Genomic DNA, 19,297 nt, shown 5'->3' on the forward strand with positions numbered 1-19,297 from the left:
GTAATGAAGTGAAATTATGTAAGTTAACCTAGAAGCAACTGGGTAATAAAGCAAGACCAAGTTAGAATTTTTAACCTTTTTGTGAAGCAAATTAAGTTCCCGAATCTTCTGTAAATATATTACAAATCTGTTATAATAAGAAAAGCACGGTACTTAATAATAATCCAGTTATATCACACAGTTAATAATAGGAATTTATATATATATATATATAAAATGGAATTTAGACCCCTCCCCCTAGAGATTCCAAAGAATTGTTATTTTATTTTTTATTATTATGTTTGTTGATTCTTTTGTTTTAATTGTAACGTTGTTATGTCTCACGTAACGTAATTAATCTTATTTTTCCAGTAAATAATACTAGCAGACAATTGTCTGTTTTTCACTTTCGTATGACCAAGCAATATAGTCAAAGTTGTATGAACCACACAAAGTTTTACAAACGTAGAAAAAATTAATGGCCTAGCACTTCAGTGACTGACGAGCACCGCTCTGGCGTCCAATCGAAATTTTAATTCCAGCGCTTAGACAAGTTAGACAATTTTCAATTTTTTTCTATTATTAAGAATTGAACTATAGGCTTCAAATATATTGTCTAAGAAATAACCCGATAATTTTGTTGTGATTCATTTGGTAAAATTAGTTTTATTATTTGTTTTTTTAAGTATGACAGTATACAACACGTACATAAAGTATTATACTATATAAAATAATAATAATAATTATTATTATTATTTATTAAAAATAACTTTAAAAAAATTAATACAGGAAATATAAGTTAAAAACAACGGTATTATATTATTAATCTATTTATTACCCACGTCGAAGACGTATATGCGTCAGGGATAAAAGGTTTTGTGTGCGTGTATGTGTGTTTCTGTTACCATTTTCCTCAAAAACTACTGAACCGATTTCTATGTGGTGTTTTGCATTACATAGATATCCCCTCAGAGCAGGTTCTTAGGTTAGTTTTACGGTTATAAGCCGCCAGGGGGCGCAGCATTAGATATGTTTCTTCAAATTGCTTTTGAATGTTTCTAAGTCTTCTAATTAATATTTTAATATTTAATTATGCTCTTTAATTGTGGGTATTTTAAAATGTTTAATTTTATTACTTGTGTATAAATTAATTAATATTAATTTTCATATTTAAAAAATGAATTATATTAGCGTATTTTAATGAGGTAATATAAAATATATCATTATTATTATTCATTATTATCATTATTATTATTATCATCTACCTTTCTTTTTGTATTTTAACGACACTGATTTTTTTTTTTGAACGCATTTAATCAATTAATCTAATTAGTTTTATATAAACTACGAGTATCTATTTAAAAAATTAAAAAAAATTATTACATATATTACTATATGTTTTTAAACTCATTCCGATATTTTTTTAAGCCAAAAAGTATACTTTCCGATAAGAAGAAAGAACAAAGTTCTGTAGAAGAAAACAATCAAGTGAAATGGAACAGTGTACCTGTCACATTACATTTTTTTATTGAACAAAATCTGTATTTATAAAAAATTTTTCAAGATTTTAAAATTTTAAGAACCAAATCTGGATGTTTTTTAATTTCAATGGTTTATTGAATTTGGCGTTTCAAAAGATTCAAAATGTTTTTACGAATGTAGTATTTCTTAAAAATAAAATAAGTAGCATTGCATAAAAAAAAAAATTAACGAAAAAATTAAACTATTATTTTAATTAAACATTTTTCCTTACTTATAAGCTTTTATTTTTTTTACTTGGTACTGTTTTGTGTTTTGAAAAAAGCTGATAACAAAGTTGTCATACTTTTCTAGAAGTGGTTATTTATTATTGTTATATAGTGGAAAAATAATGATACATAAACAGAATTTAAGAAATTCAGAAAATAAATATTTTTAAACTTTGATGGGCTCCCCGCTCCCAATATTACCCCTCAAAGTATTTTTTGTGTCACTTTAATTACTACTATGCTTATAAAGACAAAAAAAAAAACGGTTAAAAATACGCAACTTTTTTTGATTTTTGGTTTTAGGAATCTGAGGGAAAATTGTTTTTTAATATTAAGTTTTGTGGGGGTTATCCTCACCCCTGGGGATATAAAGATAAAATATTGTAAACTTTAACGTTTAGTTATACCAGGAAATGAAATTGACAATAATAATAAAAGCTATTATTATTATTAATCAAATAACAGAAGTCACTTTGTTACGTATTCCATATGAATTTATATCGATGTATATATTAATGATTGAACTGAACACAGTAATTATTTGATGTTTATTAATATCTTACCATAGTTACTGCGTTATTCAGTTGTCTATCGTTATGTTCCAGCATTAATTTGTTAAAAATTCACTTAGCGATATACGTATTGTATAATTTATCACTCAGATGATTTCATCTTATCGTTTTTGCCCGTTATTTGTTTCAGTAATTAATTAATAAAAATCCGCTTTTAAGCAACCTGATCCTTTTTTTGTCTACTTAAAATTAATTCATTACGTAGTGCTCTGTTATTGTCCACGATAATTCTTGTTTTTACAAAAAAAATTTGTTTTTAAAAAAAATTAGACGTACTTTGTTATTAATAACGTAATAACTATAGCATAATATGAAATTTTTAATCATAAAATCCTTAATTGTCGTTTAACTTGGAGAGATCAAGAAAAGAAGAAAAGAAGTTGGTTAACATTAAGTTTTAAAAAGATGTACTGGGTATTAGGTAAGGGATCTCAAAACTTTCTTCATCCAACAGGATTCTGCTTTACAAGGCTATCTAGAAGCCGTTATGGACTTACAGAATTGAACTCTGGGGCGCAACAAGTAACAGTAATGTGGAGCTCATTCAAAGATTCCAGAATAAAATACTACGGAACATAACTCAAGCGCCATCGTTTGCGAGGAATACTGAAATCCACGATTACATAGGCATTCCATACGTTCCAGAAGTTGAACGCCTAGTTTTGAGATATGTGTCCAGGTTGGAGAAGCATGTTAATCATCTATCTAGCTTTGCAATTACATGACAACAGTAAAGACGTTAGGAGGCTGAAAAGATTCCATGTGCTTGATTTGGTTGTGCTTGATTTGGTTATGATGACCCGGTTTGTTGGAAAAAACACTACTTATAATTATTTTTCTTTCATTTTCTCTTATTCAAATTTATGGATACTTACGTTTATTATTTATCTATGTTTATCTTAAAATTAATGTTTCATTTATTGCTGTTCTATTTAAAGTTAATGTTTTATTTATTTTGTTCTATTTACGTACCCGACTTGATGGTGTGAAGATATTTAACTATATTCAGATACACTATCAAATATTATGTTATTTCATAGTTACTAGTATTTATTCATAATATTTATCATATTAATTGTTTTTTTACTCGTTGAGGATTGTCATTGGATAATCCTATTTAAAGTGATAGTCTATCATACGACTGTTATAGCTTCATTATAGAAGCTGATTGTAAATAAAGATATTCAGCAAAAAATCGTAAATGAAAGAATAAATATAAGCAAAAGCATTGAATAATATAAAATCTGACAATAAATATATTCTAATCGTATTACTTATTTGTTTTATATGATGGAAAAATAATGATACATGAATGATATTACTTAAGATTTCATTTTTAGGGTTGGGGTAATTTATGATTGTTAAATTATCGTTATGTTTAAATAAACCAAAAAAAGTTTAAAAAATTCAAAACATCGGCATTTTGAAAATCTTTTCTACACCCCACCTCCAAAATCACGTTCCAAGAAATTTTTTTATTTTCTACATTTACTATGGTTAAATTGAAGAAACTAAATGAAAGCTTTTACTGATAAATGTATAACCAAAGATTTTTACGATTTTTTCAGTTGTAAAGTCTATATTCAAATTTAGCCGTAACTATTCCAAATTTTTTAACATGTAGGAAAATATTCTACGTAAAATAAAAAGTTTCAAACGTGAGATAGTTACTTCTTATGCGCACCAAATTAATTCAATAAATATTTTTCTAATAAATACGTAAGATAATTGACGAAACATTGGCCTGTAAAAGGGAACAATTTACTATGGTATTATTACCGGGTGTACGGGAATGAGAAACGTTAGGGAGTGGAAGGGGAAAAACGCGTGACCTTCGCTCGCAAGATGATTTAAAATCTATAATGATATAGAAAGTTCCAAATAGTACGAGCATCTGTACGATTATTTTATTGTACACGCAGAAAACAGCCTATAAAGGAAATTTAAAATCAGTGCTGCTAGGTTTTGTACAATTAATCCTGACCTCATCATTTTATACTTGTATTATAGGTATTTTTCTGCGCATGCTGTACAAACGTAGTCTTACTATTTTGAAGTTACAGTAATAACAATAGTAATAATAATAATAATAATAATATTGGTAATAATAAAGTAGTTAAAAGCTATTACTATTTAATTAATTAGGTTATTATCCACGCGTGGAAAAACATTACAATCTGTTATTTTGGATTTCTGTTATATGCTTTATTATGTAACCGAATAGTATATGTCATTGCAATATTATTAATTTTGATGGTCTTAAATAAACATAGATTGTGCAGGTTATATATATCATAAATGTATTGTCTACATATTGTGTTTTATGTCTGTTATTAACACGAGTTAATATAATACATTGATGTTAATGACAGCTAGCGAATAGTACATTTTGAAATAGTATGTAATATTTTACTGCGATATGAATATTGTAACACGAAATTTGAGAGAAATGATAATGAAAAAGAGATGGGTAGATAGAGATTGATTGGAAAATAGCTTTACGTGAATGCATACCCTGCATTGCAACTGTTCTATTTATGCAAGATATACATTATGTAGATGAGTAGAATAAACCATATCAGTGTTATATCGGTACGGTTTATTTTAATGTATTATTGGTAAATATATAAACGTGTTTTTGTGTGTATATATATATATATATATATATATATATATATAGATAGACAGATAGATATGAAATGGTTTTAAATTGTACTATATCAAAAGCATATTGTACTAGATAATGCAATATTTATTTGTATTTAACATCGAGTTTTGATTATCCTTTTAAACGTTTTACCACAAAAGAATATTAATTTATGGGGCTTGATATTATTTATTACCACGGCAGGAATTTTTGATTAATCCATTAAAAATATATTACCTTAAAAAGTTATTTTAAATTTTATTTCACTTGAGATTATTTTCTATAATGAATCGTTAACAAAATACAAAAACGAAACAATATAAACGAAATAGAAGAAAATATTTTGTAAAATTAAAACATAATTCCTGTGAAAGTTGTTTATTACTTTCGTTTTATTATTTTTTTTTTTTTTAATTTCTGTAATAAACACTATTTTTTAGCCTACAATCACGTTTAAATAATTTCCTCAAAATTCTAATTTTGTAAAATTAAATCATTTACACTCTTCGAAATGTCAATTAAAGACTAATATTAGTCAGAATCTATTAATTTTGTAACGATATCATAGCTTTTTAGAGGTTTCGATAGAATTGTTGAGTAATGAAGTTAAGATAGGCTTATAAAAATCCTATCGAAAAAAGTTAGTCCTCTTTAAACACAAAAACACTGCATAACATGATTCTCAAAAATAATTAAAATATAATCAAAATTATGTCAAAAACAACTAAACCGCTTATCGTTTTTTTATAAATAGGTAACCACAATTTTATAATAATGAGAATTAAAATTAATTTCGAAGCATACTTTTAGTGTTGCCAACCTAATTTTTCAAAGGTCTAAATTTATTGTATTAAAAACTGCTGATTTTAATTTTTACAAATTCATAACATTTTTCTGTTAAATTTTATTCAGTCTAGTTTTTAATAATAAAACTTGATTTGTTTTTCATAAACTTTATTACTTTAATTTTCTCAGAATTAAATTTTCTAAAATTTTTTATAGTAAAATTTACGCATTTATTATTCATTAAACAAAGTTTATTTCAAACCTAAAAAAATCGTGTTTTTCGTCACGGAATTTTTCTGTTTTACATTGGATATCACGGAAGAAATTACCGGAAATACAGTTCTGGGACTTGTTTAGTTCGATTTTTCAGATTAAGAAACAAAAAAAAAACCATCAAATTTATCCCTTATTTAACCCTTAAAAATTTTACAGTGACCTCATTTCATCGGGAGAACTAAAATCCGGTTGAAATTTTCGCTAGCCAGAACTTGATGACAAAGTTTTTTCAGACAAATGTTTGTATTAACTTTTTCCTTATTTAAAACTTTGGAATCAATTTCTAAATTATTTCCTTTTCCTCCTGAATCACTCTGTATATATGTAGGAGGACTGATTAGGAGATTACCCAATAATCAACTTGGTTTCAAGTTAAACATTTTTTTTTTTGTAGTTACTGGAAAAAAAATGTTAAATAAGTTCGTAATTTGAATTCTCAAAATAAGCCATACAGATACGAAAAGATACATTTCTTTATAACCATTGTATCTATCTTCCCCAAGTTCCCGTAATCTTAGTTTGAATCTGACGGCTGCCTAGTGAAAATCTAGCACACCTCCGTTGAGATTTAATCAAGAAAATGTGCACAGTGACAAAAATTAAACTACCCAGAAAGATACAATAAAACAAGATGAACGATTCGACTTTAATTCTCTTCGTATTGTTTGATAGTTTTGGACACATTTATTTAGAATGGGAGTAGTACATAATCAGTGATTTTGCATTGCCTGCTCAAATTTGTGCTACGAAAAATTTATTTTTGTGTCGATGATAAAGATTCTTTGAGGATCAAGCTTCTTTAAAAAAAACTTTAGCTTATTATCGGAATTAAATGGCGTATATTAGTATCTGTCTTTCACGTCGAAATATAAACCTTTTGACCAGACGTGGTACACATTTTTCAGTGGTTATATCTTGAAATGAGTAAATTCCGTGATAATTTACCAAAATGAGATCAAGAACATGACAAAGATTACAATATTTTTTTTTTTTTTTTTATCAGCCTAATAATGATTATTATCGGTAATGAATTTTCTGTACAGTGAAACAGATTAAAGTGTGCATCTTTCGTACTGTAGTTAATAGCGTATAATCCTGAGTTAGAAACAAACTAGCCATTTATATAAGTAAAAGCCTAATACACTTTTTTTAGTATTATTTGTTGTCTGAGCTTTCTGTAGGAGTTGAACTTAATATTAAGGAAATTATCAGCCTTCGGGTGCATGACTATTACAAAATACATAGATATTTTATTAGAAAGCAGAAGTCATACTCGGCGTGTAAAGAACAAAAACCGGTTATTTTTTTCAGAAGAGTTTCTGAATACCCGTCTTATGAATTATTATTGAATATATAAATTAAAATTTTAGTCTAGTTGATACAGGTCAAATGTAAATATTACAGGTTAAAACATAGTCGAAATTTTATTAAGGATTTATATAAATTTCGATAAAATCGGTTTTGCTGCAAAGTGAATTATGGTGGTCTTTAATTTTGTATTACACGTGATGATGATATCGTAAAACATTTTTAGTAAAAATTATCTGTACTTATAAAACAAGGTGTCTGACTCATAATTATTACTCAGGAAAAACTACTGAATAATGATTAACTGATGAAAATTGATATAAACTTTTCTTTTATGGTGTAAGTGTACACCAAGAAAGGAATTTTTAAATTTCGAGTTTAAAGGATTAAAATAGAGTAAAATTGAATTTTACTATTTCTTTTAATCTTTTGATAACAAATGAAGGTATTAACTTGATTTTTGGTGTGTGTTTTCTTCGTGGAATATCTAAAAACTACTTCCTAGATTTTTCGAAATTCGACCTTGAAAGTGGTGAAGAAAGGTAAAAGATTTTTAACAATTATTGAAAATTTTAGCCAATTCCGACTATACTAAATAAGATGTTCAATCGATCTGGACTTGCAAATACTCTTCAGATAACCATTTTTGGGTTTTTTGAATTTCGATTTTTTAAGAGGTGCGACGATGTAAGGCACAACGCGGCGGCTCAACCAACATAACCACTGTTACTGTTACTGTATGTGCAATGCGACTGGCTGCATCTGCTTCCGGTTATTTAACTAAAAAACTAAAATAAAAAAAAGGTTTTTCAATGAGAAACGAAGTACGGTCACCTCCTATTGGTGTTTGTCGGGTAACGCTAAGAACCGGATATAATACATTTGTACCCGTACGAAGGAGGGTAACCATCTATAACTACAATTTTTAATATGGAGGCCGACTATTTTGAAGCACGCATTATTCAGATCACTCGAAGTTTCGAGTCCTGCCATGACCAAACAGTTGCTCTGAAAAAATTAGAATATATTGATCATTTTTATAAATTGAACAGGCATTAATTTTTATTTATAATTATTATTTTCATAAGCATGAGTTTAATGAACACAGACGGTTCTGGGGACAGAGCTCCTGGCTAGATCGGAAGGACGAGTGAAGCGAGCACTGACCGGTAGTCTGTTAATAAAATTTTAATTTTAGCTTTACGTGGATTTTAAATGTATCGAATTTGAGAATACTTAAAATTCTCTTCTTTTTATTTTATTAAAAATTTATTTTCCTTGAAACTTTTATTTTTTCCTTTAAGCATTCATCTGAGATCCCCACATGGCGCTGCCCGCTTATGTTAAAGCGGGTGAATATAGAATAACATTTTATTAATTTTAACTCAAATTAAAAAGATTAATGTGGACACCACATGACTTCCTTGTACGCCTGCTAAATTACAAATACCCATTTTTTGCTGCACTTCATTTAAACTTATTTCATTTGAAAGTGAGATATAACCCTCTAATTCTTTAATAAAGTGGACATTGCATTGTGGTGGACGCCACATTGCATCACTTTCTTTGTGGTGTCCGTGTCTATATTTGCTTATATATTAATTTTGTTTCACGTCGTTGAGGGATTTATGTGGTGCAAGTGAGAACGTGCCGATGTGTGCCGTAACTATGCACCCATCGGTTCGAATTTTACTGTAAATACATACATTTTATTTAACTTTTGCTTTTTTAATTTAAATACATTGATTTATTAATAATTATTAACCTCTGTAAAAACTTCTGAATTAAAATGAAAAGTACATAAAATTTAATTTCACTAATAACTTCTGATTTTTTGATTTTTTTCTATCAGATGTTAATAATTATTAATAAATCAATATAATTAAATTTAAAAAAAAGGAAATGAAGTCGGATTCGAACTGATCTGTCTTCCCCTTCTAGGATCCAAAAATTTTATTAATTAATATTTTATTTGGCTTTAACTCTGGAATCAATGAAAATAAGTACCATCTATCGTTGAATAACACTCAATAAGGGCTTATTACTGCAATTAAGAGAAAGTCCAAAATCCAATTTCAACTTTCTATATTTAATCGTTTTTGAGTTATGCGAGAGATACATACATACAGACGTCACGCTGAAACTAGTGAAAACGAATTCAGGGATGGTCAAAATGGATATTTCCGTTGAAATCTGGAAACCGATAATTTTAGCGATTACAATTCTTCACTTACTTCGTACAAGGAAGTAAAAAATCCAAACTGTCTGAAAGTTATAATTTAATAAGATTTTAACTAAGTGCATCCTTCTTTCAAACTATTATAAATGTTATTTATTTAATAAATAACATTGCATGTAAAGATGTAAGGTGTAAATTTTTCGGATTATACCATTTTTTCTTTATTTCTTTTTAGGTTTATGTTTCTAGTTAAAGCTAGAATTAGTATAGCAGCGTTTATATGATTGAAATATTGGCGTATGGTCGAAGGAAAATATAATTATATAGGAAGGTAAATATAATGTAGGATGGTTTTCTCTGTTGATTTTTTCTTTATTGTAATATGAATGATATGTAAATTTATCATTAAGCGCGATTGTGGTCTTAAGTTTCTACTGAAATACGGTTATTGATATATATATATATATATATATATATATATATATATATATATATATATATAACTACATTAGTAATGGAGTTACTAATATCTATTTTCGGTTACGTAACTACGCGTGAACCCTTTTAGTGTAAATTAGTTTAACAAGAAACTCAAATTAATTACTCAATTCCGTTGATATTAATTTTGATTGATCTTCTACTGTCTAAATGTATCATTAGGGAAAATAAATAGCATTTAATAATCATAAATTATTTTGCATTTCTAGACTATACATGATTTATCGGAAAATAATGAATTTTAAACCAAATTCATGTCGTATTTATTAATTGAAAAAATATATATATTAATTTAGACTATTTAATCGAGAATATTATTGAAAATATATTAGGTTTAAATTAAAATGAAATATAAATAAGGTATTAATATTATGAGTATATTTATTGAAATTTATAATTCGAAATGTAAAAGATTAGGAATATTAATTATAATTTGATTAAAATTAAAATAATGCATATTTATTTTGTAAATGAATCATACATAAAATTAATACAAACATTTATTTTAGATTCATTCCGTTAGTCGCTAAAGTTCAGCATGCTTTTAAGAAATAAACTTAAAGAAATGAAAATTAGGTCTATTATTATTTTTTTTAAATTTAATTAAATATATTCACAACTGTATACATTCATAACTAATGAATGTGGAATGAAAACGTGTATAAAGAAAATTATCCAGCGCCAGAATTTCTGCGCGTTTATATTGTAAATTAAATTACCTGTGAATGCATATTATTTTATTTTAGAAAATCTCTCCACTATCTTTAGTTGTCTTGACATGTCGAGGAATGTAAGGTGAAACAAATGACTGTCAAATAAGTTGGAGTGATTTATTAACTTGCCTCTAAATCGTCTGTATAATTTAAAGAAAACCTCATTGACTTAAATTTTGCGTAGGTCATCGTGAATAAATTTGTTTTAGATGTGTATCGATGTCTCTACCGGTAATATTTGTATTTTTACTATAATCATTAAATTCTAGTAATGATTGAAGATTTTGCATAATCATAATTTACCGTCTAATACATTATAAAAGGTGTTTCATATAATTAATTTTGAGTTTATAGGAAGTTAGTTCAGCAATATAATTGTTTGAATCTGTTATAAAATATTGCACGTTTAACAATAGAATTTTTATTTCATGATGTTAATTTGTTAAGGTATAACCACAAATAGCGCCAAAAATAACATTACGACAAAGCATTTTTAAATAAGAAACAGCCAAGCACAATCCTTTTCGAATTGTAAATGTAGTACGTTGCATTTTGATGGATTGACTTTAATATTCTACTTTGTATACCATTTTTATAAAAAATAATATGTCTTGTTGAAGAAAGTAATTAGATTTGAGATTTTAACGTTTGACAATCACTTTGTCATAAACGTATACATGTAGCAAGTCTAATGAGGATGGAATATCAGAAGTGAATATACTGTAGAAAAAGGGAACTAAAGTAGATCTTTGCGGCATACTAGTAGCCTAGGTAGAAGCGTAAGAGAATTCCACTGAACTTTGACATAAAGTAAAGAATCATTCATAGAAGAAAAATGGAATAACTAGAAAATAATTTTCACGAAAGAAACATAATTTATTAAGGTCGTTGTGGAAGCGCTGTCAATAATTTTTTCTTAATCAGTTTTTTTAACCACTCAGGGCCAACCGGTAGCCGCCTAGAAGACGTTGCCTCGGTTGGTCCAAGTGACGAGGCATCGACTACTCACTCCCACTTGCTTGTCAACTCTCTGGACTTCCCATCGGGGTCCCTTCTAGTTACCGGGAACAACACGACCTCCGCTTCTGGATTCCGTGTTTCCACTCCCTAGTAGGGTTACCCTTCCCATCCCTACAGACTTAGTTGGGGTCCGGGTATGCAATCCACGCATACTTCGAGAGTCCTTCATGCGTCATCGGAGCGCTTCGACTCATCAACTCTTGCGTGAGACCAGGCCAAGATGTCCTCTAGAAAAGGCTACCTTCCTGGCCCTCTACGGATCCGCGCTTCAACGCCCTGCCTGGTGACCTTATTTTTTTCGCCAGTCTCCTTCCCTCTTATTTTTTGCTGTCAATACTTAGGCGACATCAAAGAGGACAAAATTGTATTGTGTTTCGTTTTAAAAGGGGCTGTTAGAAGATAATTAAAAAAAAAAATGGTGTAATTGATAAGTGATTAAGTCTTGAAACATTGATGAATTGCTAATGCTTCATGAGTTATTAAAATAGGTGTTTTTAAGTTTTCAGTTTAGAACAATTGTAATCTATTAATGAAATTTCTAGTTAGTATTTCCATTTTTAACCGAATTTTATTTCAGTTAAACTTGGAATTTTTAATTTGATTAGTGAATATTTTATTTTTTACGTAAATGGCTTTTGATTTGTACTTTTCATCGTATATGGACCCCTCTCGAGATCATTTTTTCTATTTTTTTGAGGAATCGTGAATTCGCATCAGGATTTTATTAAAATATTGTAAAATCAAAACCTAAACGTTTTCTTGCATTCCAAACAGCCTTATTACTCTTAGCAGTGCTCTCTTCTTATCGTTTTTGGCACTACTTTTTTTTTCAAGACACGGGCTATCCAAAAGTAAAACAGAATGTAAGTTAAAAATGTCAAATAAAATGTATATTTTAAATAACAATAATAATAAAAATAAGAACAAGAAGAAAACCGATTAAAATTTTTGTTAAAATGTAAAAAAGGAAAAGCTTTTTAATGTTTCTTTAAATTTCAAATTTCTAGGTTACCACCAAGTTAAAAGCTAATAAACTAATTCTTGCTGTTTTTTTTTTGTTTAATTTGGCAACGATTTTTAAAATTTGTAATTTAAAGAAAAATTGATAAATTATAATTGTTTTGTTATTTTCTTATGCACTTTATTTTTAATTTATTTAGTCTTAAGAATGTATACTAATTGTACATAGGATCTGATTTTATTTTGTTGCTAAAAATAATGAAATACTGATTTTTTATTTCTAGGTAATGTCATACTGGAATAAAACATCTAAAATTAAATATTGGAAGACTGAAAAATTTACATTACAAATATTATGAAATGGAAATCGTAAGTAATCTGCTTATTGTTCCATTTTTAAAATTCTTTTACAAAGCAATATCAATAAAAAAAATGTGTGCAGTTAAAAATTAGAATAAATAGGAATTAAAACTAGTTTAATTAGCCATGCGATCAAGCAAAACAATAATGTCTTTAAGAATGACTGAGTCATAATAGTTATGTCGTTATCTTTTGTCAATTTTATTTCAAAAGTGTATTGTCTCAGTTGATAGGTGTTATTTATCATTGAACCATATATGTTTATAAGCAAAATGTACTATCATTTGTTTCATTGTTTTTTGCTGTAAGTTAAGTAAAAATAATTTATCTATTTTATTTTTAAAGTTGAACTGTTTAGACTGTTGACGACATCTTTTTCATACCATTTAGGTTGTTTGTTAAAGGATTGTTTCATGTGACATTCTTCGAGAAAATTAATAATTCACTACTATTATTTTCAGTTTGTTATTCTGGAAAAACGTTTTCAGTGTAGGACCTTTTAAAACTATGAAATTATTTTTGATTAATATTGTGTAATGTAATCTATTTAATTTTTATTTCAAGCTGCGATTTATTACAAAAAAGCGATTTAATCAGAAAAATTACATATCTTGTTATTGCATTTCCTTGGAAAAAAAATTTATCATGACTGAACTGATATTTATATAGCAATTATTTTATTAATTTATTATTTTTTTTTTAAGAAAAATTATACGTATATTTTAAATGAGCTTTGATACTTACGATAAAGTATGTAAAAAATGTATACTAATAAATTCTTTGATGTACTAGCGGAGAAGAGAAATTTTTATGATTATTTTCAGTAAAATATTACTCAGTGTGATTTACGGTCTAACTTAAGTCGTAGTTCAACAGTAGTTTATAGATTGTCAACATAAATATCTGTACTCAATTGTATATGGATACATAATACAGCTATTCAGTACGAGTTATCTGCTCATAACCGAAGCCCTTTATTGCAATTTCTCTAATATTACGTACATCTATAGGGAGTGAGGAAGCGGTATTTGGTGGGAGGGGAGATATAAGCTATTCAAAGCAAAGGCATTCCTGTAAAATAATAGATCAAAATGAGTATTAAATTTACTGTACAGATCTATATTATTATTGGCCATTCTCTAAATACCGGTAAAACAATAATACAAAAAGTAAATAAAATTATTATGTGTCATTTCCTTAAAATAAATTCAATTTATACTTATTAAAATAACTTTGTTTTACTTAATACCTGAAAAGCTTTTGCTTGCGATGTGGAAATGGAATTTTTATGGCGTATGAAAAATATCACGCCTCACCGGGATTCGAACCCGGGACCTCCGGATGTAAGGCCGAGACGCTACCATCTCGCGAAGGAGATCGGAATAATACACATCCAAGTTGTTAAAAATAAGTTTTTGGAAACTGTTCATTTTTTATGTTTATTCTTAAAAACTTCCTTCTCATAAGTTCTCCTAAAACAATAATCCTATCTGCCATGTCTTTTCATCACGGCCAGAATTAGTAATTACCAATATCATGTTTCAAAAATTATTTCATAATTTTTCAGATGTTTAGGATCGAAATGGAATTTATTTTTTTGTCCGTTTAACTTTATATATCGCACTTAATAAAACTACACTAGGTTTGTTCGTTTTTAAATTTTTTTTCAAATTCTCTTCTCATTTAGGATTAATTTTTTTCTATAGTAGGAAGAACAAGAGAGTTATTGAAATAATATAAACTTTTGATACAATTAAATAAATATTTTGAAAAATTATTTACTGTATTGAAAATAAAAAATAAAATTTGATAAATGGAAAACTAAAAAGGAAATTAATTATATCTTCTAAATTTTGTTTTGGAGCACTACATATACACTTTGTACAAAATGGTTTTTAGCCAAGATTTAAAATTAAGACCCAGTTTTTTTTTCATTTTTAAACTAGCTTTCTGATTGAAATAGTTATTATTTGACAATGGCCGATAGATTGAAAGCCGCTTTTCTTTAAAGGTTTTAATTGGTCAAGGACAATGAAAACTATTAGTTATATAGTTAACAGGCAATTTTTTCGCATTTAAGACAAATGTAAATTTCAGGTGTATTAGAAGTAATTAAAAAAAAGTTACGTTTCTTTAATTTTTCCCTGTAAAAAAAGTAAATTATACAAATTAACCGATCAAATAACGGGGAATTAAAAAAGAGACAGTTAAGTTTTATACCATTATTATGAATCGTGAGCGAGATCTAAAATTTCATACTTATCAGTAATTAGATGCTTATATTTTCTTAAGTGACTAAGCTCTTAAAAACCAATGTATTATTTACATTGGGAATTTTCCCAGCAAGTCGTTATCTTTTTTATATATTTCTATTTATGTTAAATAGCATAAGAACGTTGTTCTATTGTATTGATCAGTGGATTTTTTTACAAGGTATTCTAGTAAAAACATTTATTCTTAACTTTTTCACAGATTATGAAAATAAACATTGATGGAAAATCTAATTCAGCATTGGTACAAATCCCTACTGTTCATCTTACACAGTGGTGACTCAAAAACATGCTTTTATTCAGTGCACATAAGATATAAATAACTTTTTATGAGAATTTGTTGCAAATTCTGTATATAATTCATGTTCTTGTAATTACTCCGATTAACGTCTTTGTTTTTTAATCTACAGTGAAAAAAAATGTTATGTTTTACTCTCCTTATAATGAAGAAGAAAGTATTTTGCTTATGTAAGATTTATTATGTTATTCTCAACAGTAATGTAAAACAAAATTCAAGCAAACGATTAAAAGTCAAACTTACCGGTAGTTTAAATCGATTTGATATTAAACGTGAGTTTAATGCACGTAACATTCTTTTAAATGAACGCGTGAGTCACGCAGACCGTTACACTCTTTTATAGATGGAGATTGATACGTAATCATCGGGCATTCCTTTTTTTCTTATTTTGTTTTATTAAAAAAACTAAAAAAAAAAAAAAAAAAAAAAAACATTTTTCAATTCATTCTTTTGAAAATGTTCTAAAAAATATTGTAAAATATTATTTATGACTACTGTTGTGATTTATGTGTATTGTTATTCTTTTTTAAAAAGTTGTATCATTTTTCTTTATTCTTTTTTTCTCCCAATTATTTCTGTGTAGGCTACAGTGTTTTTTTATGTCACCTGATTTATAATATAAACAAATTTATTTTTATAGAATATATTTTTCATTGAATAATGCTTCGATATTCTGAACTTGTTTCACATAAGGATAGATAACTACTATGAAGATAAAAAAGCGTTTAAAAATACTAAGTCCTATCTAAAATTGGTTCATCCTATTTATATTATGTATTAAATTATATATATATATATATATATATATATATTGTAATATTGATCATAATATTAATTTTATTTCCCTAAATTTAATGGAGGAAGATATTTATTTTGAATTATACATTTAAATTATCGTCCTTATTGAAGCTTATTTTATTTTACTAGATACATAGAAAATCACCTGTGTTGGGAAACAAGATTAATAATTATGCTACGGGAAATCATGTAGAGGCAAGACTAGTTCTAAATTCACCATCTGGTCATCTCTGCATTAAAGATTAAAGAAAAGGAGTGGAAGTCCTGGTTTAATAATGTATTTGGATGATACATCAACTAATAATGTGCAATTTGTAATTAATGCTCGTACAAATTATCCTTTTAAATAACATAATTTTTAATAAAATGCATAATCGAACATATGTGGGTATATGATTGTATATATATATATATATATATATATATATATATATATATATATATATGTGTGTGTGTGTGTGTGTGTGTGTGTGTGTGTACGCTCTCTCTCTCTCGACTCCGTACAAAGCAGTAAAATGGATAAACCACTTTTTTTTTAACTTATAATGTTATTGAGATTAGAATGTTATAATTTATATTGAAACAAAGTTGTCATGCACCGTGGTGTATTACAAAATATTTTAAAAACAGAGTATAATCTAAGACCTAGTAAATAATTACGATAATTTACATGTTGCCTGTTAGGGAATTCATTACCTTATTATTTGTTCTTCTTCGCGGTTATGGGCATCGACCACTTTGGTCATTAGCCCTTTTCGCAAACAAAAAAAAAGAAAAAAAAGACTTAAATTTTTTCACTCTTACATTAAATCGAAGACTATTAAATCATTTTTCATTACAAACTCAAAAAAATACAAATTTTGAAAATCTTCATTTCTGAACATATTACATTTGTTTACCGTCTAGGCTTTCCTTTCGGCCATCCTTTCTTACATGTTTTTTCCATCCTCCTAACGGCCTCTACCACTGACGGCAAGGTTTTTGAGGCCTCGGACATGGTACTTTCTTCCTTTTCAGATACAGTGATGTTCTGTGGCTGGAATCAGATGATATCGACTTAGAAGAGGCGGATAATATGGTTGTTAATGAATCAAAATTTGATGTACTCCACAATGGTATATTTGAGGCGACTGAAGTACTCGTTCTGTTCTTAGCCGTCTATGGACTTTTGGAGGTTCCACAGCTGCGTGTTGTACAACCTCTGTATCCTGTGCTTTCTTTATTGTTACTTGCATCTATATCGCACTAATCACAGACTTTTTCTGCACCCTTGCCTCATCTTCCTTTTCCTTATAGCTGGTCGAAGGAGTTATGTTTTTGGCTTTTTCAGATGTCACCTTATCTTTACGCACAATATCCATAGATATATGGGTTTTACTGGTTCTTTTCGTTGAAGAGATTCCATCATAGTCTATGAGTTTCTCAGTTTTGGTAGCAAGGCTTGACGCAAGATCAGAAAGCAACTCCTCTACATTAAATTTGGATGAAGAAGGGGCAACTGCTTCTGCATAAGTCATTGCGGGTCGTGGTGTTCCACTGCTAACGATTTTCCTCGCTTCAGGATAACTTATTCTTTGCAGCGTTTAGACTTCTTGAATCACTCTTTCTAATTTGTATACCGGACAATTCCTTAAACGGCAGTTGTGGTGCCCTTTGCAGTTAATGCAAACTGGAGGATCTTTACATGAAACGCCTTCATGAGTTTCCACTCCATACACGCAGATTTCTTGCCTTTCATATCTGTCCACAATGTGTCCGAAACGTTGGTATTTAAACCATCACATAGGTTGCAGAATGAATGAGCATACATCTAGAAGATCTATTTCTCAGGCACGTACTATCTCAGGCAGATTAGTGCTGTTGAACGTTAACACATGCGGCGCCGAAGGGAGAACCTCACCATTTCTCCTCATGGTTAACGTTCGACTTCGTCCCTGAGAAAAAATTTAGACGGTTCCATATCAGCCTGCCGTATCCATCTAAATGCTATCAATACGTATTTTGTTCTACAAGTTACACCTTTATTCAGCTAACGAAAACATTGACAATATGATGAACATCATAAATATCAGAAAGCAATTCTGACTGTTTTTGCATCCCACTTGCTTTAATTCCATAACTACAGCTATTAATACAAAATTGCTCAGTTCCTGTCAATACCGTACTGTTCAGATTCAAGCCTAAATAATCTTAGTTGCAACTCAAAATTTTGTGTCAGAAAAACAGATCGATTCAGTATCATACAATATAACTTTTGACAATGCCTTCAAAATTTTAACAATTTAAATTTAATAGTTTAATTACTATAACCTGTTCACCTAGGAGATGAGATAAGATGTGTTGTTAACCTTTTTTTTTTTTCATTAATAAATGTTGTTTATTTACATTTTTTAAACAAATTTTGTATTCAATTTTCCATTGTGTTAATATTTGAATAGATATGTAATTTTAACTGATTATTGATTACTTCTTAATAACTTTATAAACAGATTTTACTTTACGCATAAAATATTTAACTTTATAATTGAAATTATTTTACAAATATAATTGTTATTTGATATGTTAAGCGAATAATTCTTATTTAGGAATTAAAGAGCAAACTGAAAGAAAAGAAAGATTAAAACTATAATAAATCAGAATTTGGCTGATTATAAATATAGAACACAAGAGAAATCGACTGTAGCTCACCATCATCTAGAAACTGATCATAAAATTAGTTTATTAGAAATGTAATTCCAAAATCTGTGCTTAATAAACAGGACTTAAGTAATTAGAAAATTTTCTTTATCGCTAATGAGGCAGAAACTTCATTGTTGAACAATGTTGGGAATTTTCAGTGTATTTAACAGCCTTCTTGAATTTAAAATTTATTAAAAATTCTTTGG

The 19,297-nt window shown here is 28.0% G+C and overlaps 1 protein-coding gene across 1 annotated transcript in view; it reads left to right on the top strand.

Moving 5' to 3' along the window:
- LOC142325706 (uncharacterized) overlaps window positions 1–16,658 on the top strand; it is a 183,815-nt gene extending 167,157 nt beyond the window's left edge. Inside the window, exon 3 of the mRNA XM_075367736.1 lies at window positions 16,542–16,658. Within this exon, the coding sequence (XP_075223851.1) occupies window positions 16,542–16,658 (117 nt within the window). The remainder of the gene's footprint in view (window positions 1–16,541) is intronic.
- The last annotated feature ends 2,639 nt before the right edge of the window (window positions 16,659–19,297 follow it).

The sequence above is a fragment of the Lycorma delicatula genome, chromosome 5 (genome assembly GCF_047948215.1).
Source record: "Lycorma delicatula isolate Av1 chromosome 5, ASM4794821v1, whole genome shotgun sequence".
Taxonomy (NCBI): Eukaryota; Metazoa; Arthropoda; class Insecta; order Hemiptera; family Fulgoridae; genus Lycorma; species Lycorma delicatula.